The sequence below is a fragment of the Bombus terrestris genome, chromosome 17 (genome assembly GCF_910591885.1).
Source record: "Bombus terrestris chromosome 17, iyBomTerr1.2, whole genome shotgun sequence".
Classification (NCBI taxonomy): domain Eukaryota; kingdom Metazoa; phylum Arthropoda; class Insecta; order Hymenoptera; family Apidae; genus Bombus; species Bombus terrestris.
The window spans coordinates 8,617,947-8,644,230 of record NC_063285.1 but is presented as its reverse complement, the minus strand read 5'-3'; the positions used below and the strand labels follow the sequence as shown (position 1 = coordinate 8,644,230).

The 26,284-nt window shown below is 30.5% G+C and overlaps 1 protein-coding gene across 3 annotated transcripts in view; it reads left to right on the top strand.

Annotated features, from left to right (window-relative positions):
• Positions 1 to 26,284, top strand: part of LOC100651778 (zinc finger and BTB domain-containing protein 12) — a 107,388-nt gene that overhangs the window by 12,049 nt on the left and 69,055 nt on the right. For 2 of the 3 annotated variants that reach the window (XM_020867373.2, XM_048413712.1), the window contains exons 2-8: positions 9,115 to 9,290; positions 11,139 to 11,239; positions 12,264 to 12,805; positions 14,445 to 14,639; positions 15,262 to 15,516; positions 15,790 to 15,925; positions 16,079 to 16,192. In XM_020867373.2, coding sequence (XP_020723032.1) covers positions 12,617 to 12,805; positions 14,445 to 14,639; positions 15,262 to 15,516; positions 15,790 to 15,925; positions 16,079 to 16,192 — 889 coding nt within the window. In that variant the 5' untranslated portion in view covers positions 9,115 to 9,290; positions 11,139 to 11,239; positions 12,264 to 12,616. Of the gene's footprint in view, positions 1 to 9,114; positions 9,291 to 11,138; positions 11,240 to 12,263; positions 12,806 to 14,444; positions 14,640 to 15,261; positions 15,517 to 15,789; positions 15,926 to 16,078; positions 16,193 to 18,565; positions 21,943 to 26,284 lie in introns of those variants that run through there. The other variant, XM_003401976.4, reaches the window with a different exon arrangement.

Sequence of the window (26,284 nt, the reverse complement as noted above, 5' to 3'; positions counted from 1 at the left end):
ATAAATCATAATGCAATATAATGTGAAGAAATTAATATACAATATAATATAAAGGATACATTAATATAAAATAATATAAAAATCTATTCAGACTATAACAGAATACAACGATCTAACAGCAGTTGAAACTTCTATTTCTCTCATAAATCTACACCTCACGAGACAAATACTGCGAACTAGTGACGTGAATATGTTTATTAGTTCATAAAAAAACACATTAGAATAGTAGGATAACGATTTTATATAGCGTTATATGGTGATGTGGTTATACAGAGTGACTCAGCTTAATGGAATCATCTAAATATCTGCTTCACGTATTGTTGCATGAAAAAGCTTTTCAGGGCGAAATTAGGCTATTTCAAGGGGCACGTGTAACGGTGAAAAGAATTCTTCAAGTTCGTTTCTTTTCTAGGAGACTTCGAGGTCATCGGTATTTTTCTTTCTTTTAATAGAACTTTGTACATTTTTTTTACACCAATCTATGTGATTTTTTATTCTCCATAGCAGGGCTTGTTAAATTATGGGTCCAGACTCCATATGAGGTTGCGTAACAGAATTATGGGATCGTGGAAATTTCTGCAACTGCCCCATACCAGTGAAATGAATATTGATCACCTTAAATTAATCAATCAAAGAGTGAAGAATTCACAAAGTTGTTTAATCGACACAGGTATGAAACTGCAGCTTTTTAAAAAATCGTTAAAATGGTATTATTATACTAATAATAATACTACAATGATAAAAAGATTCTAAACACACATAACATTTTATACTACGTATCTGTTGCAAAACAAAGTCTTCGTCATTGAGGACTATACAACCGAAATATCAATTACCTCTGAGAAACGTTGAAGATGCTCTGTTGTGTAGGATCTTTACTACAATTAATTTATTTACAATAAATGGATTAAACAGATGTTGGTTAAACAGAAAACGATGGTCGTCTAACGTGAACTATATACAACAACGTACTATAATTTAGACAATTAAATGGTTAATTTGCAACTCTCGTCACCACGGATCCAACGCTCTATCTTACGCGGACCACACTCTCTCGACAACGCAAGCAACACTATCTTCCTGACTTCTCGATTCTCACTCTTTGACTTCTCAACTAACTCTCTCACGGTTAATTCGTCTTTCTCCCTTAGCATCCCTTTGTTTTTTGTCTTAGCTCCACCACGCACGTGTTCCGCAACCGCTCGTGGCCAGGGTCACGACCTATCGGCACTTCGCCTTTCTCGCGACATTGTTTATAGTTCACTCGATATCTCTTAGGCCTTTGGTCCACGAATACAGTTATATCAAATATCCAGCCAAAATTTGATTCTTTATGCGAAAATAAATAAACATGTTTATCTCGATATGCAAATTTAATTTTGTCTTACTAAATGGTAATAAACGATACAATTATAAATATGACAAAGGATTGCTTAAGATTAAACTTCTTTGATTTATTATCGATTAATGATTTATTTGTATATTTATTTTATATACCTTTTCATGCATATGAATTTGGTTGAGTAAAATTTTTACGGAAGAAATTTAAACGAAACAATATATATATAAACAAAATATAAGATATGATATAAATAAAAATAAGAGATTCTAATTAAAAAGCAGACACATAAACCATTTTTACACCTTTTGCATTCTGCAAGTATTTTCCTTCAAACAATTTGTGTTATCGTTAAATAGAAAACGAAGATTTCTTGGGCGATTGCGTTACATTCAAAAATATTTCCAGCCGAATTTCATCAAATGCGGAGTACGAAACACAAAAAACCGAAAGATAAACACAGCCACGTTGTACAAAATCAAGGTCAAAATATCTCTTGAAAATTAAGTATCTTCAGAAAAAAGTAAATACCATCTAAAAAATACCGATGACCACGAAATCTCTTAAAAAAAAAAAAAAACCTGTGAGAAAGTCCAACTCTTACACGTGACGCCTGAAGTAGCGTAACTTTGTACTGAGAAGTTCTTCCTACAGCAATAAATGAAGCAAACATTTAGGTGATCCCATTCAGCTGAGCCACCCTGTACGTATATTGTTATACAGTAAATAAACAAAATAAAAATCTAAAGAACAAAGGTGTAATATTTTTCCTTGTCCGACGGATCACGTACCTGGAAAACGTATCACGAGTCTATAAATTTACATATAAATTCTTACGATCAAGGTATCAATTACAAGCTGGCAATATATAAATCAATGTTTAAGTAAGATTATTTCTGAAAAGAGATTCCGCTAACAGAGCAAATAGTTTTATTATCAGTCGTACATCAGTTGCAATATACGTAATCAATTGCAATAATGATAATAATATGATAATAATAATAATTGAATAATGTTTAAGTAAGATTATTTTAGAAAAGAGATTCCGCTAACAGAGCAACTAGTTTTATTAACAGTCGTACATCAGTTGCAATATACGTAATCGACTGCAATAATGACCAATCATCGAAATCAGTCTCGGCAAATTATCGCGTTCCTATCCGATATGAAGTTTTAACGAATGAAAATTTATTTCGTTTAGTACGAACGTTGATAAAGAGATTGGATAAAAATTTCTTCTTCCCTTCTCCTTATTTTCTACCATATCGTATTTTTTTAATCTCCTTGTACCGTGTTATTATCTTTGTCAATAGAAATAATTTTTATTGTAATGTGTATTCATGTTGCATTTATATTTACTATTTTAATTTCATAGAGCATTTTTATATATTTCTATTTTATAGCGCGAACAAAAATTGTACAAGTTCGATTACCATAGAATTACGCTGGAAATTCTTCTTAGAAATTTCTCGCCAGCGAAGTAAAAACAGAAGATTAATAATACACGTACAATAGAATACAGTCGAACATCCAGTAGCCGAGGATCTATTATCCGAATATTCCACTATTCGTATATTCTACTATCGAAACGTTCCATTAGCAGAACAAATCTTTCGCTTGTGCCCATCGCTACTATGTGTCCTTTCTATAATTTCATATTATTTTCCTATTACCTTAATACGAAGGTAATATTGCACGCGTTAATATCTCGCGTCTAATGGCATCAAAGAGGAAACGTGTCGTAACGAACGACGAAAGGAAAGAAAAGATGCCTGAACAGTTGGAAAAAGATATGGAAGTGTTGCAAGAATTGTAAAAATCTACAACGTTCGAAGATCTATAATTAATAATGTGAAAGACGGAAACATGTAATTGAAAATTACTCAGGTGTTTCAAGTAGTAAGATAACTCTAATGCGTTTGAAAAATAAATTTGACAACGACAATAAACCAGCAATAAAGAACTGCCAGTATCTTGATATGTCTTGTGCGATAAAGTTTTGAAATTTGGATGGATATCAATTATCAAGGTTTTAAATCTTCACACTGAAGAAAGGGAAGGTTACGGTGAAAACAATGATGAGAACCTTCTTATTTTGAGATGTTTATGGCATCAGATGGTTTGAAGCACAAAGAGAATATGATTCAACCTATAGTTCAGTGTATGATTGTAAAATTTGATTTAACAATAATGAAGATGCAGAGTCCATAAATAATTTAAAAAGTATTACGTTTATATTGTGTCCTGTTCTCTGTAATTATTCTTCTATTATTGGTTTCAAAATATAAAGTAATAATTGTAAAAGGAGACGCTAATTACAGACTTAATTTAATTGAAATTAATTCCACAGGTTCCATTGCACCACGTAAATAATGAAATCTATTTCTTTTTCTTTTAAATAGGTGGAAAGATTAAAAAGAAATTTGAAAGAACTCACGATATCTTCAAGTTAATTATAAAGCATAGTTAAACGATAAAAATGGCATCATTTGCCATTTCAAGTTTCTAAGATGTTGGCGCTATTTCTCGTGACACTGATACTCACGAAGTAAACACTAGCAACTGCAAGCTAAAACCAAGCAAGGACGAAACGTTACTGGAATGTACAAAAGAACGAATTCAAGCTATTAATATACATACAGAAAAGTGTATACGCGCTGTATCCAGTGAACTGTATTCAGTCACTAAGTTCACGTGTCTCATGTTTCCATTAAAGGGAAACCTACTACCATTTGTAAAAAACATACAAGATATTCTAATATTCTTAATACGTAGACTGCCACGGAAATTTTATATTATATATATTTTGTCCTGGAAGTCGCATGGATTGAAACATGCCAGACATCCGAAATAACATTTAGATATTTCAAAGATTTTTTTGCAAAAGTCATTGAGTGAGAATTAAATTTTATTTAAATGTAAGTAAGTTATCGGTAAAACTGAAAGAAATTTCTCAAAATATTGAATGACTACAAAATATTATCCTTTAATTGTTTTGTTTACGAATAACCATTATGGATAATTACAACGTTTCTTGCCTGTTAGTAACTGTTATCGATAAAGGACATTTAATTTTGGTCATTAGTAACCGATACAAAGGGGAATTTTTTTTTTTTTTAGTTACCAGCAATTGATGAAAAGAATTTTGTTTTGGTTACGGATAACCATTACCTATGGCAAAAACTTTTTTTAGTTACATTCTACTATTATGAATTGTTATTAATATCACTGATAAAATTAGTATTCATTAACGACATAAAGCAACATAATCATAAAACTTATTTATTAATTATGAAAATGTACGAAACAAAGAATAAGACAAGAAAGATTGTAGTACAATATTTTTATTCACACTTGTATTAACATTGTACTACAATATACCTTTTATCCTATTTTTTGTTTCATATACTTTCATGCCCTTTTTTGCTCAATAAAATGTATAGCTTTCATAATTAATATTATTAATATTTTTATTTTATTTTTTATATTGTCAATGAATGTATACTAATTATTATCAATAATGCTAATAACAATAAACGATAGTAGAATAGAAGTGGAAGAAATTGTTACCGTGGATAATGGTTATCGGTAACCAAAATAAAATTTAGATCATCGATAATGGTGATTGGTAACCAAAATTAAATTTCGTCGATAATTTTTATTTGTAACCAAAATAAAATTCCCGTCATCGATAATAATTGCCGACAATGAAAAAAATTTCAATTATTTATAATGGTAATTTGTAAAGAAAATAAAATTCGTGTCGTTGATAATTTGTTACTGGTAACTAAAAAACATTCCAATCATTTATATTGGCATTTGGTAACCAAAATTAAATTTCCGTCATCAATAATGATTACCGGTTATCAAAAAAATTTTAACAATTTATAATGGTTATTCGTGATCAAAATTTTGTTAATTAATTTTAATTAATTCTTGTAACATAATTTTTAAAAATTTGTCTTACAGTAATTGTGATTTCTGAAATATATCATATCATAACATCTAATTTTTGCGAAATATTGTATTGTATTTGCGCATCTTTTTTCTGACGATGTTATTGAAGTCATTCATATCGTTGCAAATTTTTTAATCCGTAAAATTTACGAAAAATTGAATAGAACTTGCATCACCAGAGACCACCGTAGCACTCAACGTGTTAAATACAAGGAATTGGAAAATTTTCTGGAATTATGTTTAATTACATTCATTTCAAGTATCATTTCAAATGATTTTCAGAATTACAACTACTGTATCATCGGTTATATATCTAACAAATGTTCATATGTACATACATCGTAATATCTCGGCAATCTTATCTATTTTGAGAAGATTCTATTGATTAAATGCAATTACTTTGCAGAAACTAAATTCACATATATTATATAACTATAATTGAATTTATGAATATACTATAAGTCGTCTATCATTTTTATAAATAAGCTTTATTATTTCTCTCTTATATTAGAATGATTATCATTCACTGGAAAAATTGACAGAGATATCCATCAATCAAGATATTTGAAAGAGTCAATAATTTATCACCATATAAAATATTGAGGAAAGTTTTTATTTGATTTTATCGTTGATACGTTATCACACTGCGATAAGAACAAAATAAGCAAATATGAACTTTCTTTCGGCATCGTGTTAAATAGCACGTAACACAATATGTATATCTAATATGCATATATTCTATCCTAATCTTTCAAGTAGTTATCAAGAAAAGTAGATTAACATGCAGTTACGACCCTTGGTCAAGAAAAGTATCTTAAAAGCACAACTAAAGTGCAAATGAAATTTTATACGTTACGTTATATTTGTATTTCTACGTTTGCTGAATTTCAATATAAACAAATCGTCAGCATTATACTATGTTCGAGACGTTTGAAAAATCGCTACTACGTATAATGGATTAATGTATTATTATTTTTATCCATAGATCGATCTAATTCTCCAATTTGTGACGCTCAGAATACGCCGCGATATAGGACAATTTTATTAGTTTCCATATCTGTCGATATCAAATTACATATATTTTACCGACGCTTACAGCATTATGAATTGACAGACTTCAGCCTGTCAATTCTCTTGTGTCATAGAACAAACGAAAGATAGTACCTATGAAAATTGGAAGGTTGAAGACAGTCATTGAAACAAAGTGTATGAGAAACGAATATAAAAATGAAAGTGACAGGAGAAACGATTCTCCAATTATTTTGAGTAGTTTGTACCGCTGTAGGTACCATATGTAGCTGGCTTTTGCAGCTGTTTCTTTTATACAAGTGAGATCACTAAAGAAGACCAGTTTAAAACTTCTATGTAGCCTTTGCTATTAGACTCATTACGATTATATATTTACAGTTAATCTACATCCATTTAAACAAATCCTAAAGAAAGACCTTAGCACTGCTTACGTCATAGAATAAATAAAATGTGGCACGTACTCATGCCTATGAAAATTGAAAAAGTGTACGAGGAATAAATATAAAAATGAATGTAGCTGATGTTTGCAGCTGTCTGCAGCTGTTTCTCTTATAGAGAGGACACCACCAAACATCTGTTTAATACTTCCTCTATATGAACTTTACAAATTTTATCTCAATTGTATTTACAATTGATCCATATCCATTTTAACAAATCCTAAAGAAACATCAGTGCTTCAACACACATAGAATAAAATAGAATTAACAATCTGCTTATGCCATAGAATAATAAATCTCCCACAGAATAATAATACATGAAATACCTATGAAAATTGAAAGATAAAAAGAAAAGAAATATTGAAACAAAGCGTACGAGAAATGTCAGGGAAAAACGATCCTCTAATTGCTTTGAGCAGTATCTATTGCTACAGATACCGGATGTAGCTGGTGTTCGCAGCCGTGTCATTTATACAAATGACATCACTAAAGAGGATCTGTTCAAAACTTCTATGCAAACTTTACAAATTTTATTCCGATTATATTTGCAATTGATCTGTATTCCTTTGAATTTCATTTATATTATTATGAATTATTACATTAAATATTGTTATATTAAATTTCATAACATTAATTTTAAAACGTAAAGAAAAACACCAATGATTGTTCAACCATACGATATAAAAAATTGTGTAAAACTTATTTATCAAAACGTTATTTTTAACGTACATTGATTTTCTCACAATTTCTTTGAAATTTCGACGATTTCGATATTTATGTATTATTATTCATATATCTATATCTATTATCTGTACAACGATTCATTTTTCAGTTAGACCAGTTTTACTTAAAATATTTATCTTCAAAGTTAGTAGTAAAATGGTTAGAAGAATCTTTTTTAGAAAGAAACGTGTGTTTTATTTTTAGAGGTTATTGTCACACTACAGATATCTTAATATGTTTCATTTAGCAGGAGTAAGAAGCATTCGTCGTATTTCACGCTGCGACGTTTCGTGTAAAATGAATTTGTATTATTTTCAGGCATGAATAAAAACTTACAAGAGTAGATTCGCCGACTGATCGTGAAAGGCTATTTGCCTTCGTTCCCAAACTACGCTGAAAGACTCCATCGTAAGTCAATTCAGCGTTATCCTTTTCGCAAGTGGAATTTTGAGGTTTTAAAATACGTCTGGCGGAATTTCGCCTTGCTTCCGCGAATGCAATCCCTCTAAGCAACATTTGTTTGAAAACAATTGTGAACTATCACCTCCAAGAATATTTTTCTCGGCACGTACGCCTGACTCCCGACATAAAAATCAGTGTTTGCAGTTTCTCCAGATATGCTTATCGTTATACCGAGAGAAAATTCTTTTAATACCGAGTAACGATAACGACGAATTAAAAATATACAAAAAATCCTTCAGACAGGAAGTAAAGCCTTTTTCATTTCAAACTATTCAAAAGTATGAATTAATAAGTACCAATTCCGTATATGTAAATATGGTATTAAAAAGGATTTTACGTTCAACACGTAATTGCAGACTTAAAAATTATTCTTTCTATAATCGTGAATATTTCTGTAAAAACAATTTCGACTTTAACACAAAGTTACAAATCGAAATAAATTTCCAGGGACTTCTAAACTTTCACTCAAATCTCACTTGAAACTGAATATTTATCTTAAAGGAGTGTCACAGAATAAAACGAACACAGATATCGGAATCGTTTTGGACGAATAACTCGTCAACTTCTAAATAACTTCTGAACACCTCAATCCTCGCATAAGAGAATGTCTTTTTCCTCCGCTCTCGTTATCACTTGTCCCGAGCCGATAACAACTGTACAATCATATTCAAAAGTCTGTCAATTTTTTAACACCTATCCGTATAACAATGATTATATTAACTTTCCTTATAATTTAATAAAATTAGGAATTTGCGGATACAATTCAAAGAATAATTAAGGTTAAACCTTCGTAAAAAGGGTGTGGAGTTGAAGTAAGATTCAAAGAATGAATTAAACATTTCAGAATAAAAGTTTTAAAAAGATATTTAGAGAATATATCAGAAATAAAAAAAGGAAATAAGGCATAAAAAGATTATAAAATAATTTTATATAGCAGAATCAGAAATAAAGTTATGATATGTTAAGGAACATATGTATAAGTGATGAACTATAACAAAATAAAAATCAGTGAAATAACACAAGACAATTTTATAACATTAATGTAGATTAGTCTAAAATGAAATTATAAACTCTTCGTAGTGTTATTAACATGAATACAAGATGAAATATATATAAATAATAATTTCAAATTACAAACTAACATAACTCGGTTTATTTTTCTTTCAGAGACTGTACTATCCTAATACTAAGACAATTATCTCTATTCAGATTAAAATAACCGTTGTCTGATATGGCATAACAGTTGAGCTAATTTATTGGTGGCTAATAGTACATTTAACTGTTGAGGAACTGTAATTTGTCTACAATATTAATCGGATTAAGACTTCTTAATTTATCAGAAGGTAAGAAACATTTCTATAATTATTATTGATTTCTTTAATTATTCATGAAATTAATTATATACTAATTAATATATTATAGCAATGCAATAAAGAATTTTAATATATAAATGATTAATATCCAACCAAAACAAATTTTAGTAATGATAATTCCGAAAAATAAGCTGTCTCAGTATTAAAATTATACGTTAATTAAAACAACATTTAATGAAACCAGATCATTTAAGTACTCAATAATTTATCTCATAACTTTACTTAATGGTTTAAGGTTATATAATCAGTTTATAAGTTTAGTTCATTTAGGAACTCACCGTGACGTAGTATAAAATTTTTGGTTTCCAATAAGGAAACCACGATGATCACCAAAACAACACACTGTATAAGTTCTGCAAACATAAAAGAAATCATATAATTATTTTAACACGGAGTTGTTTTAAGTTCTTCTTATTAAAACATAATATAATATGAAAATATAAATTAATTATTCTTAAAATTCACTTATTCTTAGGTTTACATTTCCATATACACATATATAACTTGAAAAGAAAAGAGAAAAACATTTTAAATCAATGAAAAAAAACAATAAAACATGGAAATATATAAATTATTTAAATATAAAATGCATTTATCAATTTAATAACTGAGTAATAAAATTTTTAAATCTATATAATTAGACTTATCATTATAATTATAATTATATATACTATATCAAAATATTTAAATAATGTCAAATAATATCAACATGATAACTAAAACTATTTTTTTTAAATAAAACCAGAAGCAATACATAGCAGTCTTTAACTTAAAAACAGAAGTTACAATAAAATTAATAAGAAAATGTCACATATATTTTAATTTTGTAAATTATGTTTTTTTCTCAACTTTTATGTGATTATAATACTAATGTAATAGTATCTAATATAAATTCACTGTTGTACATTAAATAAACTAAATATTAATTTACACACACTGTTAAGTTCAGACTTTATAGAATATTTTATAATATAGTAAGAAGAGAAAGCAGACAATACCTCTGTTTCCACTATTTTCTCAACCTTTTGTTTTAACTATATTTAAGAACAATAATACTTTGAAACTGGACTACTAACAAATTGATTTTAAATTGCTTTACATTTAAAAACATAAAAGAACATTCTATTTAATGATACTTATTTCATTTCATAAAATTTAAGATTATATAATATAAACAAGAAATATTAATTACATTTCACTGACATTAAATAAAATTTTAAAAAGTGTATTTTGAAGGTTAACTTAATGAAGGTTACGATTAACTTTTGTTCATTAGATATAAATTTTAATAGAAAAATCAGAATATTTCCCCCTTTTAAAAGCTCAGTAATCCTAATAAAAATCTCATGTGTTTAACAAGCAATTAGTTATACTGGTTACTCAGGAAAACGAAATTCGAGGACAATGTATCGATTGAGTCGCCCGCAGTAACCTTTCAAAACGAGGTTAAAAACAATAATCATTATTTTTCCATCGAATTTCACTACTGAATGTATTAATTTCTTCTTGTTTAAATGTTGGTGACTGAATCTTTGAGAAATGAAAATGATACACTGAAAATACATGAAAATATAATAAAAAACAGAGAAGATTGACTCACCTGTCTTTTTGACATTTTTTACTTGCGTCACATAACTGTCAGTTTTCCGTAATTATCATGTTTTTATACAATTTTTCTCACATATACCGCGATAGTGTGACGAAAAAATTTTAAAAAAGTTATTTTGTGAACAAAATTCGGGCGTCCATGACAGCCCGAAACTGTTCGAAGCTATGAAGACGATCATATAATGGGTGGTAAAATTTGGTTTAATTTAGAATACGACGGGAGTTGGAGAAACTATCTGCAATCACGGAAATATTTTCTACATTCTCTTACAATACAAATTCAAAGTTTTCACTTTTCGGAAATATGGAATGTAAGTATAAATATAATTATACATTTTATACCATAATTTTATAGAATTTAAATTAGAATATTATTGCGCAATTTAAATTTACGAATTTTATTTGTTTGCTACTTTCTTCACTGTGATCACAATTTGGTTTTAAAAACAGTAAGTGTTCAAATTTTAATAATGTAAACATATTTTTCAAAGTATTTAATAATTACATATTCGTACAATTTTGGAATGTATTATAAAACTATGCAATGAAATGACTCATTTAAAAGATATATCAGTATTAACAGATTAACAATTTTATTTTCGTTAAAAATGTTTTAACCGTATAAGCACGTGCAATTAGAAATATTGTTTCGTAAATTTGAAATTCTTTGTTAAGTCTATATAATATGATCTATGAACTGATGTAAGATTTATATATATAATCAGAATTACAAAAAAAAAAAAATTAAAAATAGTATTGACGTGAACACATTATTTTTAAAAATAGTACCAGATAGTACCATAAAATATTAAATTTAATATGAAAATTACTAGACGTTAATCTAATATTTTTAAAGTAATTGAAAATCGTATAAGATATTATGTTTTTTTTTTAATTTTTCAGTTTTGTATTCTAATATTAAAGGCATTAGTACTAGTATTAAGTACTATAGATTTTTTGAAAGTTATGATTTCATTACTTACAAACATACGTTGATGTTACTGTATGAAAAGAAAAGAAAGAAATGACAAGATTATGGAAATCTCTAGATACATTTCTAGTGACTTAATAAGATTAAATGTCTTTTGTAGGAAAAATAAAAATTTTGTTGAATTTATTAGTTGAAATGTAGTGAGCAATGACGCTTTTTATGCGTCTATCTAGTCAAAATAGGTATAATATAAAAATGTAAAGGTATTTGTAAAAAGTACTATACATGAAATATGTATTTCATTTATCTCTTAATGTTGGTAAGCCGTCTATCGATTCTCCCCACGTACACACCTCCTCTTCAGTCATCGATTGCACTTTTTGCACCTGCCATTTTTTTTCCAGAGTAATGAGAGCCTCATCTCAAACCAGTAGCACGAGGGTGCAGTAAAACAGGCCTGACCTGCGAAACCACCCTCACCCTCTTCGTCTCAATGAATCTTTCATATTCAATATCTTTCGAAAATTTTTGAAGTGTCTCCTGCAAGAAAGAAAGACAGAGAAAGATACACTTGAGAAGTCAAAGTGTGGAACGAAGGAAGAATAACGCTGCCATCAGTAAGAAAGAAAAAGAGGAAAAAAGACAGAAGTAGAAGAAGGTGAAAGTAAGAGAGAGACGGACAGAGGGTGGGTGGTGGGGGGCTCTCGGTTTAAGAGAGAGGGAGAGAGAGGAGGTCGAAGGGAGTCGAGCGAGGAGAATGACGGATAGCCAGCAGCAGTTTTGCTTGCGTTGGAACAACTTTCAAGCTAATATCACCAGCCAATTCGAGGCCCTCAGGGATGACGAGGACTTCGTTGATGTCACCTTAGCCTGCGATGGTAGGCGTCTCCAGGCGCACAAGGTTGTCCTCTCCGCGTGCAGCCCTTACTTCAAGGAGTTGTTCAAGGTTAGAAAACCTTCCCCGCCTTGCTTCTCTCAGTGCTAGTTCCTCGATGTTCCCCCCTCCCTTCACCTTAACCCATCATTCTTACCTTCTTTGAGACTCATGCTTTGCTTTAGATATGGTCGAATCGAAATTAGAGTTCTTATTCATAATTCTCCTGTATATGTCGTGATACTATGTCGTAATGTTCCTATATATCTTCATATATAGTTTGCATGGGAATAGTTTTCCCTTGATGTTATTTATTTTTCAATATCTGATGATTAGTTAGATTGACTTCAGCATAGCTAATTTTATACAAATCCTACATAAATTGTTCAAATTCAATACATTATTTATATAATTACTAACAACAATTATGATAAGAAAAGTATAAAATAAAAATCTAGTTAGGAATACAATTCTTTGGTAGTAAGCAATATATGATTTGAATTTTAGTACTTTTGATGTAAGTGCTAACATATTTATGATATTTATAGAATAAATTTATTCTTATATTAACCAAAAGACCGTCATCTAAAAAGTTATTACATTACACAAAGTTTTAACATTATTTTAGCATTATTTACTTACAATTTAAAGTTTATATTTTACATTAAAATAAAAATGAAAAGCTATATTTTGTTTTATATCTTATATTTTCCTTTATAGTTTGCCATATGTTGAATTTATTTATGTAACTTTATTATATTAAATAAATTGTATAATACTTTCTTTGGTTTAGTTTGGTTTAGTCAAGAATTTGTCAATTTTGTTGCTTTTAGACATTCAAATATAAATTACTTTTTTATTTCTAAAACTTGGATCTATTAAAAGAAAAAAATAATAACATTATATTGGTATACAAGTGTTGATTCTAATACCTTGCGTGAAATAAGGAGAAATTTGCTAATGATAATATAAATAGTAAATAAGTATATGAAAATTAAATGTAGATTATATTACGTTAAATGATTATGAAATATTGAAATTTTTGAAAGACACAATATTTAATTACAAAAATTTGTACATCACATAAGATTGAGATACAGAATAGTAGTACTTCGTAATTTTCATATGAAGATATAACAAACCAAGAATAATAGTTTTGATTAATTGTTCATTGTGTTTTATTCTTTGTATCGCTATGTCTTTTATCTCCATATTCTTTAACCAACATTAAATCTGTAAACGTATTAAAAATTTTTATTCATATATATGTCAAGATATTTTAAGTTAAAACTGACTGATGTTTTACTATAATTTGAATGATCTAAGTTATGTTAAAGTTGTACCTTAAAAGAAATTAATTGAGAAATAATATATGATAACTACAATAATTCTAACAATAAGTAATGATATTTTATACATATTATATAGATAAATTTTTGAAATAAGAAATCTTCAGTTCCAGAAAATGCTAGTACCAATTCTATTTAAAATTTAATGATCATTTTATTGGAAACATTAGTACTATTTGCACTTTTAGTTTTTATAAATATTGCTTTTATTGTCAAATACTATAAGTTGTTATGTAGTATTTGCTTATTACATATATTTTCAATTTATATCTATAATTCTTTATTTGTATTGATTTACTTAATAATAGTTTTGTGATAAAATTAAATATAAAAATAAAAATAAATATGATGTGTATTTATAGACAAATCCATGCAAGCATCCAATAATATTTATGCGAGATGTGGAGTTTGAACACCTGCAGTCACTTTTGGAGTTCATGTATGCTGGAGAGGTTAACATATCTCAAGCAGAATTACCTACATTTTTAAGAACTGCTGAGTCTCTGCAAATCCGTGGCCTCACTGACTCTCAAAATAATCAGCACAACAACGAAAAGGTATGTTCTACAAATTTTTTGGATGTTATATATTGCGCACATTGTTCTTAATATAAGTAATTTGAGATTCTTAAACTAATATTAGTGGTATTTACTTTTATTACCTCTTTCTTCAAAGGGTTTGAGAGACTCTGTATCCCTCAACCTTACAGTATCCTTAAACTACCTTATCAAATACTTTAGTTTCTACAACCCTATTATCTAATCGCTTTATTGACTATACTACTTTTTACCATTTAAGATTCTATAGGCTTGGAGTGTTTCCAGAACTTCCATTTCCTCTTATCTTCTATTTCATGCCAACTATGACTTTACTTATTTATTTTGCTTTCATAACTCTTTTTCTAATGTTAATGCTAATTACTTAATACAATATTATATTAAAGAAGGTGATTTCGATACATTAATACTAAGTTTGCCTAAATAGTAAAATTATTTTATTTATTATGTAAAATTATATAAAATATATGTAAAGTTCATATAAAGTTCATAGAAATATTACTGTGCCAATAATTCACAAGAATATGTGAACAAAAAATTATTGTGCTACAATTGTTATGACATTAAAATAATTACTTATTTCTTTTAAAATACTTATTTAATTTAAATTTGTCATTTTTAGCATTTGAAGACAAACAACATACATGCATCAAATGGCCGTGGGCTGATCTCACCAAATTTGGAGGAGGACCGTAGCAAAACTCCACCAACTTCAAGTCCTCCACCATTAAAAAGGCTGTGCAAACGAAGTGATTCGCCTCAAATATCTAGTCCAGTACCAGCTCCGGCGGCCTGTGCAACTGGAACGCCACGCACACGGCCATTAATTGAGCCACAGGTTCAACTTGACTGTTATAAAGATCTCGATATTGTTGAGGTTAGTTCATTTTTTATTATAGTTTTATATTCATTATTTAAAGATATATTTTTTAATATACTTGTATAAGCATTCTTGTATAAGCATATAACGAATACAAGTTTCGACAAATTTTGGAAATACATGAAATAAAAATGCTAAATTTATTTTTCACAATTTTGTGATAACTTTTTTAGTGTAATAAATAAATGTATATCATTAATGAAAGGTGATCAGTATTAGAATAAATCTCAGTTTTTAGGAAAAATAATCATAATAATTTTTGTGTTTTAGCCAAAAATAGAATTACCAGAATATGGAAGCGATGATGATTGTTCTCCAAAGCAGGAGGTCAACACACTGCCAAGTGGTTTTCTTAGCCTTGATGGTGGCATGGAAGTTTTGCCATCTTATCCACCTTCCTATCAAGGTAATTACACAGTGTGTGTATGTTGTGTATGCATTAATATATTAGTATTTAATTTATTTAGAATAATTATTTAAAATTTGCATCATTTCTACAATTTCATAAAGATCATAAAATACATTTTTTACCTTTCTATAATAATTTACATTTTTGTAGGTGGAGGAGCAGGAGGAGGAGGAGGAGGTGGAGGAGGGGGTGGTGGATCACTAGAAGGTGGGATGCCAGGACCATCTCATGCTGGTAATACGGAATTAAATCAAGAACAACAAGGTAAGTGATCGTCCGTCCCAACCCTAATTTTTTGGTAGTTGCGAGCACCATTACAAACAGCAACAACCTAGCCGATCATGTCGGACAGAATTTTTTGGATGCGAATATAAAGATGGAAGGAGAAGGAGAGCCTCGGTTTGAAATGGTAAGCTCGTGTAGCTCGGTAGCTCTTGCTAGGCGGTAGGAGAGAAAGGGAAAGAAAGGAAACAAAAGGAATGTGTGTATGTAAGAACGAAAGTGAGAAACAAACATTAAGAGAGACAGGATGTAAGGAAGACAGAGTGAAGAATGTGTAGATGAGTGTGGGAGAGGGAGAGAGAAAGGTAAAGAAGAGACATTTGACACTCGGAGGCGATTTTCTGATTTTATCCAGGGGAGTGCAGTTTGCGGCTGTTGTGTGAGAAAGTCAGCTGCGTGTACATATATACTCGAGCTCTCTACCTGTCTATATTATTTGCCAGAATTGGAGGTGATACTAAAACATTATAATAAATTTTATGTATATTAATTGTTACAAAAAGAGAACATTATACAGTTTGTGTTACTTTTGATTTTAGTTAAAAATTATAATTTATTTTTTATATTAAGTTTAAAATTGTTTTATATTTACTTAAAATTGTAAATATAATTATTATAAGTTCAAGCAATGAGAACTGAGAAAATGAGGGAAGAAAAGAAGAATTTTAAATAGTTAAATGTAAAATCCCTCCGTCTGGTAAAATTGCCTGTCCGTTGCTTCTATGTTTTCCGTTATTGTCTTTCAGAAGCTACGCCAATTGGAAATATTGGATAATTTTAATTTATGATTTTTATTTCCTTAAAATTCTTTAAATTATAATAGTTTAGAGTATATCATCCAATAAAATATTAAATCAATTAAGATAAAATATTGATAAAATTTGAATTTATTTTAATTTACAGTCAGTGTTTATTATTTTACATTATAAGTTTTTAATATTTTATATTTCATCTAATTGGCGTCGTTTTTCTGTGTACTCATAAATATCCCATGGCAGAACACCCTAACTTGAAATATATAGCGAAACTGTTGCTTGATGCTAAATTTTGTTATAAGCTTCTTGGTTAAGGTCAGTGTTTAAGTACGATGTTGTAATTAAAAAAAGATTAATATCTCTGGCTTCACTAATCAAATTATGTAGCAATATAAGGTTTATAATATAATAAGTGATTAATTGCCAAAAAAATTCGGTTGCTATTAATTTTGAAATTTTCATATAAATTCTCAATGTATGATTATATTTCTGTTATTTTTCATTTTAATTATAATACTTCTTGTTTAGATAAACTATTCAAATTTAAATGGTATTTATTTTTATTACTGTAAAATTAAATTAAAATTATTTACAATGTAGAATGCAGAACAAGTAAAGAAAAAAAATATTATGCATATTATAATCGCAAAAATTATTTGTTTTTATTTATCGTTATTGTTTTAACAGTGATAATAACAGCAACTATATACAATTATATATCAATAAGATTTATACGTGTCAAGCGAAAATTTGTAGACGTAAAAGGGTGTTATTGTCAAGAAACATTGTATAATAATCTTGGAGGATGCAGCGCGAGCTCTCACGCCTCATGTCCCAATAACACACGCTTACCATTTGTCTCCGATGTGTGCGCGTTAATAAACGCGCGATATCGTTGTACGCACGACAGGTAGTAATAGGATCAACCAATATATTTTTCCTTAATTTTTATAAAACAAACAAGTTATCTTTTATTCACTAATAAATATATAAATGAAATATATGAAATCATACATATACAAATTCAGGAAATATTATTTTGATTTGTTACTTGATTTGTTATGCTCTTGATTATTTTGTTGTAAGAACTTTGAACTATTACCAATGAATAGAATATAAAATCAAATTATTTGACTCATTTACTTAAGATTAGAGGTGGTAGTTTTCAATGTTGCAATTGAATATTGAAATCTAACCACATTAATATTTTTATACTCAAAATAAAATGTTATATAATAGTAATTGAGGGGTTGAGAAAATGGCACTTATTGAAGTGTTTTTATCTTTTTGGAGAGCAGATATAATAATTTTGGTATAAACATTTACATAATTTGTGTAGAAGGAATTGTATAAAAAATAATATAATCATAATACATAAAAATTGATATTAAGAACTCTAAGAATGATCCTATTGCTAAATTAGAAAGAGTATATAATAGTCGTGTGGCTAGGGTTTCTTAGCTGGTTGTTGCTGTCCGGTGGTGGCTGGCAAATCGGAGACCCCACCCATAAATCCATTCAATAAAACAAAACAAAAAAAATTAACTCCCATCTCCGTGCTGCCTCTACCGGGTTAGAGCAAGTTGTGTGTGTGTTGCAGCTGACCTACGCAAACTGCACTCGCTGGACCCACGCCCCTGTCCTGTCTGCAACCGCATGTACAGTAACTTGTCGAACCTACGTCAGCACATGCGCCTGATCCACAACCCTCAGAGTGTCACATGCCCCCTCTGTAACAAGCCATTCAAGACCAAGCTCTACCTGAAACGCCACCTGGTCAGCTTCCATGAGCTCAGCGTGGCAGACAGGCATCGTCAAGAAGAAATCTACCAACAGCAACAGCCTAAAGCGCAACAACAGACTGGAGCGCAAACTCATCTACAAATCCAGGCACAACAAACAGATAATGTTAAATCCTTTTCTACGCCCAGAGTTTCTATGGAAGAGGGCACAGCTACAGTAACTCTGGAAAACAAATCAAGAGTATTCCAAGATGGTGCTTATGAGGTCAATCAGACCAATGCCGAATCTAAGCACTTTCAGAGCAGCATGATGCAATTTGATGCTGCATACCACTAATGCGCCTTAGTTTCTTCGGCCCATTTGTGATAGCTTTTTGGTTGAGTAGGCTTAATGCCAGTAATTTTTGGCAACCATAAACTCCAGATGGAGATTAATATAGTCTTTTGAAGACAGATTAAGGTGCAGTGAAGAGATTAAGGGTGTGTGCTGTGATGGAGAGCATTAAGAATTTTTAGAATTCTCAACATTGGATATTTTTATATAAGATTACTTATCAACCACTCTATTCTTCATAGCAAGTGCTTAAATTTAGAATTTCGTGTTATTTTTAATTGGTATAAAGTAACCATATCTTGCTTTTATTTTTTTGTATAAAAATATAATTCAAAGATTTCGTATTTATTTATAATAAGTGATATAGTAGTAACAATTATTAAAAGTCTTTAGAGTATGATACAAGTATGAACGAATGGAATGAAATTTTAAATATTAATCAGTGAACAATGATATTTTTTAGTTTTAAATATTTTATTTCTTTTCTTTTTAATTTATTCTATTTTTATTATTTGTTTTATCATAAGTATCAAATTATTTTTTTATTGTTTTCTTAATTATATTTTTCTAATATATAAAAGTAACAGATTATATAATGCATATGCAACATATTTTTGGAAACATTGATAAATTTATTACATGTAAAAGAATATAAAGTTTTTAAGTTTTGAATAATAATGTTTATTAAAGTATGAATATTATTTTTAAAACTAAGTGCATTAAAAATTCAGGGTCTCTTTATTAGAGCTTAATAAAGAAATTATTTATTAACATATATATTAATAACTAAGTAAATAATATTAATATATTAATATATAATATAGTATTAATATATTAATATATAAGTTACTAGTACAGCTTAATAAAAGCACAGAAGTATTGAAAAATATATAGAAATATTAGGAAGCAAAAATTGACAACAGAACTTGAATTTAAAATTTATATTCTATATGTAAACAGTATTCTTAATTTGTTCAGTACAGCAATATTCTTTTATCATTTTTTTTACAGCAAAAAGAGGTTTTTCTTTTGCTACTAATAATAGTAAGATTCATTTTTTTTAGCTACAAATCATTCGCAACTGAAACTTAAAAATTCTGCTCTAAAGATTTTTAACGAAACGACTACTAAAATTAGCTTCTGAGCTATCCATCATATAGCACTTTGCTCCATAGAATAATCTTTTCACAGTGTCTTACAATAACTAATGAAACAATAGTCCTCCGAAGGACAATTCGCAAAAGGTGCCGTGCCTATTCGTCGTAAGGAAATGCGAGAATATTCCTTAAACAAAAGAAGAAACAAGAGAGAAATCACAAATAACCGCCGCAAGTGGAACAGCCATCCCACCTCGTACTGATTATTCCGCGAGCCAGGATAACTTGTTGTTTTATTTGATGCTATACAGTGTTATACAGACTACAGATATTTACAACGATATTATATTCTTACAGAGGATTATATTTACTTTATCGATTGCGTCACACGACTGGGTGACACGCACAGAAACTCCCAGGATGACGTACGAACATATTATAATATATTTTTCACCGCATAGCAGTTTAACGGTGCAATAGACAGCCAACCGATTTTACAGCTCAAACAGATTTACAGAGGATTTATTATTGACAGTTATCGATGGGAAACCACCGTGATGCAGCAGATTGAATTTAATATATTATAAGAGGCCTGTGCCCGAGATGGCTTTTCTTGCTAATTTTTTTATACGCTCTAATGTGATATTACAGAGCTGAATTTATCACTTTTCTCCATAGTTTTAGCAAATTACGTATAATCCAACTTCTTTGGAATTTCGTTTAATTCTTTGAAATTACTTTTTAACATCACCATAAAACATTGCATTTCTGTATTTTACTTGCTGTCGTTTACTACATTGACCAATTATTTTTAATGGTATTGATTTTTGAAATATTGGTTTCTCCATTAAGTGAATTTCTCGTAAACAGTATTATTATTTTTATTATTCTCATTTTGTCTTTGTTAAACAATGATACATTTGGAACTTTAACGTATTGATATTATAAATTAACTATATTCTTAGAAAACATATATTACTAATTTAGAAATAATGGAATAGTTTGTCCCAAGTGATTTATAGAGTATTATTTTATAAAATGTATTGCTTTATCGACCAGCAATTTATTATTTAATAACGTTAATCATATATTTTACAATCTTTAATCAATCTTTTTAGACCAAGTTGAATTTTTTTCTTTTTTATTAATGCTTTATTATATGATAAAGCTTTATAGTGATAACAATTTATAAATATTTTATTATCTTAGTAAATGCGTTTAGTAGATATCTAGTAGGTGATTTTTGAAAATACTTCTATGCAAACTGATTTTATTAACACGTTAAGTTACTGGTTAACATAAGTGACATGTATAATTTATTAAGTGACACTAATTTTTATACATGTGTTAAATTTGTTTGTCAGCATCTTAAAGTATGTAGACATTATGATACATAGAAGGTGAAGTATTTTATATTTTATTTCGGTATTACAGGATATTTAGTTTTCCTAGAACTTGTACGATATTCTGTATGTATTATTTCAAGAGAAAAGAGGAAAGATAAAGCCATCTCAGTCACCGCCGAACTCCATAGCCATAGTACCACACAGTACAACTCAGGATCTTTTATATTATATTTTACAGATGACAATAGTTCCGTGAGCGCGATGTTCTCGACAAATGTTTCACTATATACTTTACGTTAGAGTCTAAAATTTCCATCAATTTCATAGTTATTCAAATTATTATTACCTAAGTAGTAATTTTCGAAATTCTCCATCTTCTTTCTTTTCTACCAACCAGATCATCATTTCAATTTTGTTCTTTCCTTTTATTTCTTATTTCATTGACTTAAACATTAAAATATTTAATTATTGAATTTAAATATCGAATTTTCAAATATCGAGATCTTTTTTCTTTTTTTTTTTTTAATCTTCTTAACTCCTTACATGTTGCTTGTGTAATTATAAGATTGTTGGAAGTTTTACGATAGACTCCGAGTTCGAGGAAAGTGGAAACGTTTCTCGAGTTGATCGCGCCATTCACACAGGCTCCTTACCTCACGATTTACAATCAAATCACAGATGCAGCTATATATTATTATAATAAGTATATTTACATACCGTTTTACAATAGTGCCGGGGTCGCAACGACTGCGACGAATCAAATTTTTTAAAAACGCCAGACTCATTAACCACGAAAGAGATAGGAAAACAAACTAATTCCGATATTTTCGTCTCGCACGTGGACGGTTTTCATTTCCTTATTGTTACGCACTTTTTCCGAAGGTTTTTCTATTCGTTTTTTAACGCGTGGAACAGAGAGCTTCGTGCCCAGCGCATAGTTTTTACTGACTCTAAGATTAGAATATAAATGTTGCATATCATGTTATTAAGATTGTTGTACAGACAGCCTGTTGCAAGCCTCGGTCTACGGTTCCTCCACTAACACTATACTACTTCGATTCTTCTTCAACATTTTATTCATTCGTTTCTTACATCTTCTTAACGATTATATATCTTTTGATCGTCATACGATCTAATCTCGCTATTGATTTATTTTTTCTGTTAGATCATAGCTCGCTATAGACATTTAATCAACAGAATTCTCATTTATTTTCTTGTAGCAATTTTCTTATAGACTCAGAGGAGAAACTGTTCCAGTTTCAATTTCCAGAAAGTAACTAAATGATTAAATATCGTTTAGCTATGAAATTTAGATACATTCCATTAATTGAATATCGTTTGTAGAAAACACTGTGAGTGTCAGAATGGAAAACACTTGGAATTTTTTTACTGAAAAATGTTCTATCTACCAATGAGGAAGTGCAATGTCTCTTTCTAAATTGTTATCAATAATGCTGAAAGGTGACGTGACAACCTCATCTCTATACAAAAACATATGAATGCTAATGAACAGCAGATAATTGTTTCCTAGCTTTTGTTATGCCATCTGCCTTCATTCAATTGAATGGAACATTGAGTTTCCTAGAAGATACACTTCTCTTTTTCATGAATTTGAACTATATTAATACTGTAAGTTCTCTCTTCCCCCCAAGAATCTGTTGCTTGGCACTTGCAATGTTTTCCACGAGCACTCGTCGATTAGATGATACAGTAAAGTCTCCATAAAAGCTGAGAATTGGCGAAAAGAAAAAAAGGAAAGGGCAACTCGACTTATTCGTAGCTGTATGGTGTTCATTTCAGCGAATGACAAGCAGGAAAATGTGTAGGATCTCAATAACTTTCAAGTAGAGTTGGTGTGGATTTATGCAAATTCATATTTTTTAACCAACCTAATGAAACACTTATTTCAATTGCTAAATATTATGACGCTATACTTTGGGTATCTCGCATATTTTTCCATATTATACGCTTTCCAATTGAACTATAATTGCGTAAGAACCAGCAGTCTACTTATGAGATGCCTGGGTGAGAAACATCACCACCAGGCACATGAGATAATTCTCTTTCAAAACTTAGTTATTTCTCTCCACAGTTTGTCCTATTGGACATTCGGTGAATTCTTCCATATTCTTTATAAATTATCACCTGGATGACTATTCCCAGAAAGGAAACATGTCATCTTGCATCATCTCATGAGATTAGCAGGTCAGAAGGATGCTTGTTTTTTAATCTTCGTTTAATCTTGGCTTTGTGGGCCTGCAGGGTTAGTTGATTAGGACGCTGTGCGACTCTTTTCTCACGCTTCGTTCCATTTCTCTTAATTTCTTTTTGGATCGTTGGTAGCCTAATTGGCTGTTTCCTTAGACTTCCGCTGCTGAGACACTGCGCTGCATTCGCAACTGTTCTCAGTGCGGTTGATTGCAATGGTTCAGCCACGTGCTTTATCACTGTTCTTGTCCACAGAGATGAGATAGCTGAGAGTACAGCTATCGCTACTCGGATGCTTGCTATGTTTCACTCGAGTACCCTACTCGTGTCACAGGCGTTCACAATGTTTCTCGCTATTTGTTTTTGGTAGACAATGAAACGATCATTTTAAAGTAGACATTTTTAGCTCTGTACGGAAATGCCAACGAATCAACATTCTCGAGTAGTATGCTGTTAGGCTATACGTTGATGATATTGTTAGCTGTTGGAACTACACGTTGAGAGCTTGCAACTTGTATACACAAGTACATCTTAGCAGCTTTAGCTAATGTGTTTTCAACAGCTGGAAATGTGTGGAAATGTTGAAGCCAGCCAGTTTACCTGCTGAGAACGCTAACTTGTTGGTATTTCGGTACAAAAATGAAGATATTTAATTTAGATATTCGATTTATTCAGAAATATAAATTCTTCGAAATATCGTAAACATCGAATGACACGAGTAGAGTATTCAAGTATTTTTCTGATTGCGAGTATCCGGGTACCTAATTGGTCGGATAGGACTCGAGTAAATTTTTGTTTTATATTTTGAGATAGTCAATTATCTCTTTTTTATTATTTTTTTTTTATTTTGAGATAGTCAATGATTGCCTTTTCAAGTATAAGAGAAGCTGATATAATAGAAAAGTAATTTTCTTTATCTCGAGACAGAACCTCTTGAGATGGAAGTCGGTAATTGGCCTTTTCACGTAAAAGAGAAATTCCAAGGTAACACGATGCGATTGGCGAGAAATTTAAAACGAAGAAGCTTCGTCGTGGCGCTAGTGTCGTCTCGCTGAAACGAAGACGAAACAGATCTTCAACGCTAGGTTTACTCACATTTCCTATATATTCCTATCTCTACGCATCGATTTGACGTATAAACAAAATCATAAATGTAGTAGCTTAATGGGTCTTAGAGGAAAGGACAAGTAATGATGTTTTGATTTAATTAATAATATTCGAAGCAACGAAATGATTACAATGCTATCGTACGTCTTATTTTCATACGCGGCTTTCGACTTCCCGATTCACACTCTCCGGCTTCTACACTCGCTCGCTCTCGCTTCTCAACTCACACTCTGCACACCTTTTGCATCCGTCCTCTCCGGCACCTCAACCAGCACTGCCCTTAGCGTCTCTTTGTCTTTTCCCGTCATTCGAGACACGTGTCCCGAAATGCCCGTGGCCAGGGTCACGCAGGCCCTTTCCACGAAACTATCCACTTAAAAAGAAGATCGACGACACATTGACGTACCCGACGATGTCGCGGCTCTCGCGACATTGTTTATGGTTCGGCCGATATCTTAGGCCTTTTGGCCCCGATACTACATAAATTTTCTTTAAAAAAAGATAACAATATAATTATACGCTGTTAATTTATAAACGGAACCATGAGATATACATTTGCATAGAATTTATAATGTTCAACATTATATATCGTCACATTTATTCCGCGCATCTTTTGTCTGTACGTAAACCTTCCGATCTTCTCTTCTTTGATCAAACTTTTATCAAGTCGAAGAATTTGCGTGAATTCATCTGTTGGCATTGTGGTCGAGAAGAAAGCGACTGGCCATTTCCTGCACCACAAATAGAGAGCTTTTAGTGACTTTGCTTCGTATGTTGCCCGAGCTTACAAAATCGCAATAAAAGCAACTAACTTAGCCATTGAAATTGTCCAATCACTTTTTAGCACACCACGTGTCTCTGTTTCGGTGCAACATTTTTTATGTTGCAACATGTTTTTGTCGATTATCAAGTGGAACTGCTGACGCCATCTGTCGCCACATTCCTTGTTGCGTATCTGGTAAAACCAACAATGTCCTTGAATATTCTGATAAGTGGTCTACCACTAGATCCGCCTGTTTGCAATTTCTTCCAAGTTGTTCCATCGACCGCAGTTTCAGTATCACGAACCACGTTCAAATTTCGCACGATCTGGGAATGTTCGCGTGATTCTCCGACTCGGAATCGCATCGGAGACGACTCGAAATCCCGAGAATCTTCTCCTTCGGTTTTATCTCAAGACTCCTCTGTTTTGTTGCTCTCGTCTGATTCAAAAATCTGAAATTCAGCCTCGTTTCGAGATACTTCGTCTTCATCCTCTTCACAGCTGGCGTGTCAGAGCACTGCTCGCGTACACTGACCATCTTTTGCGTGATGTTGTCTCCTCTCCTATTGGGTTGGCAACTAAGTGATTGCGGATTTTGTCATTAAGTGGTAGTGACAAAATCCGCAATCACTTAGTTGCCAAGTCAAAAGACATATTCGGAGTTTGTGAAAATTTCAAGCAACAAATAATAAATTCACAATGATTCGCGACTACACGATCAT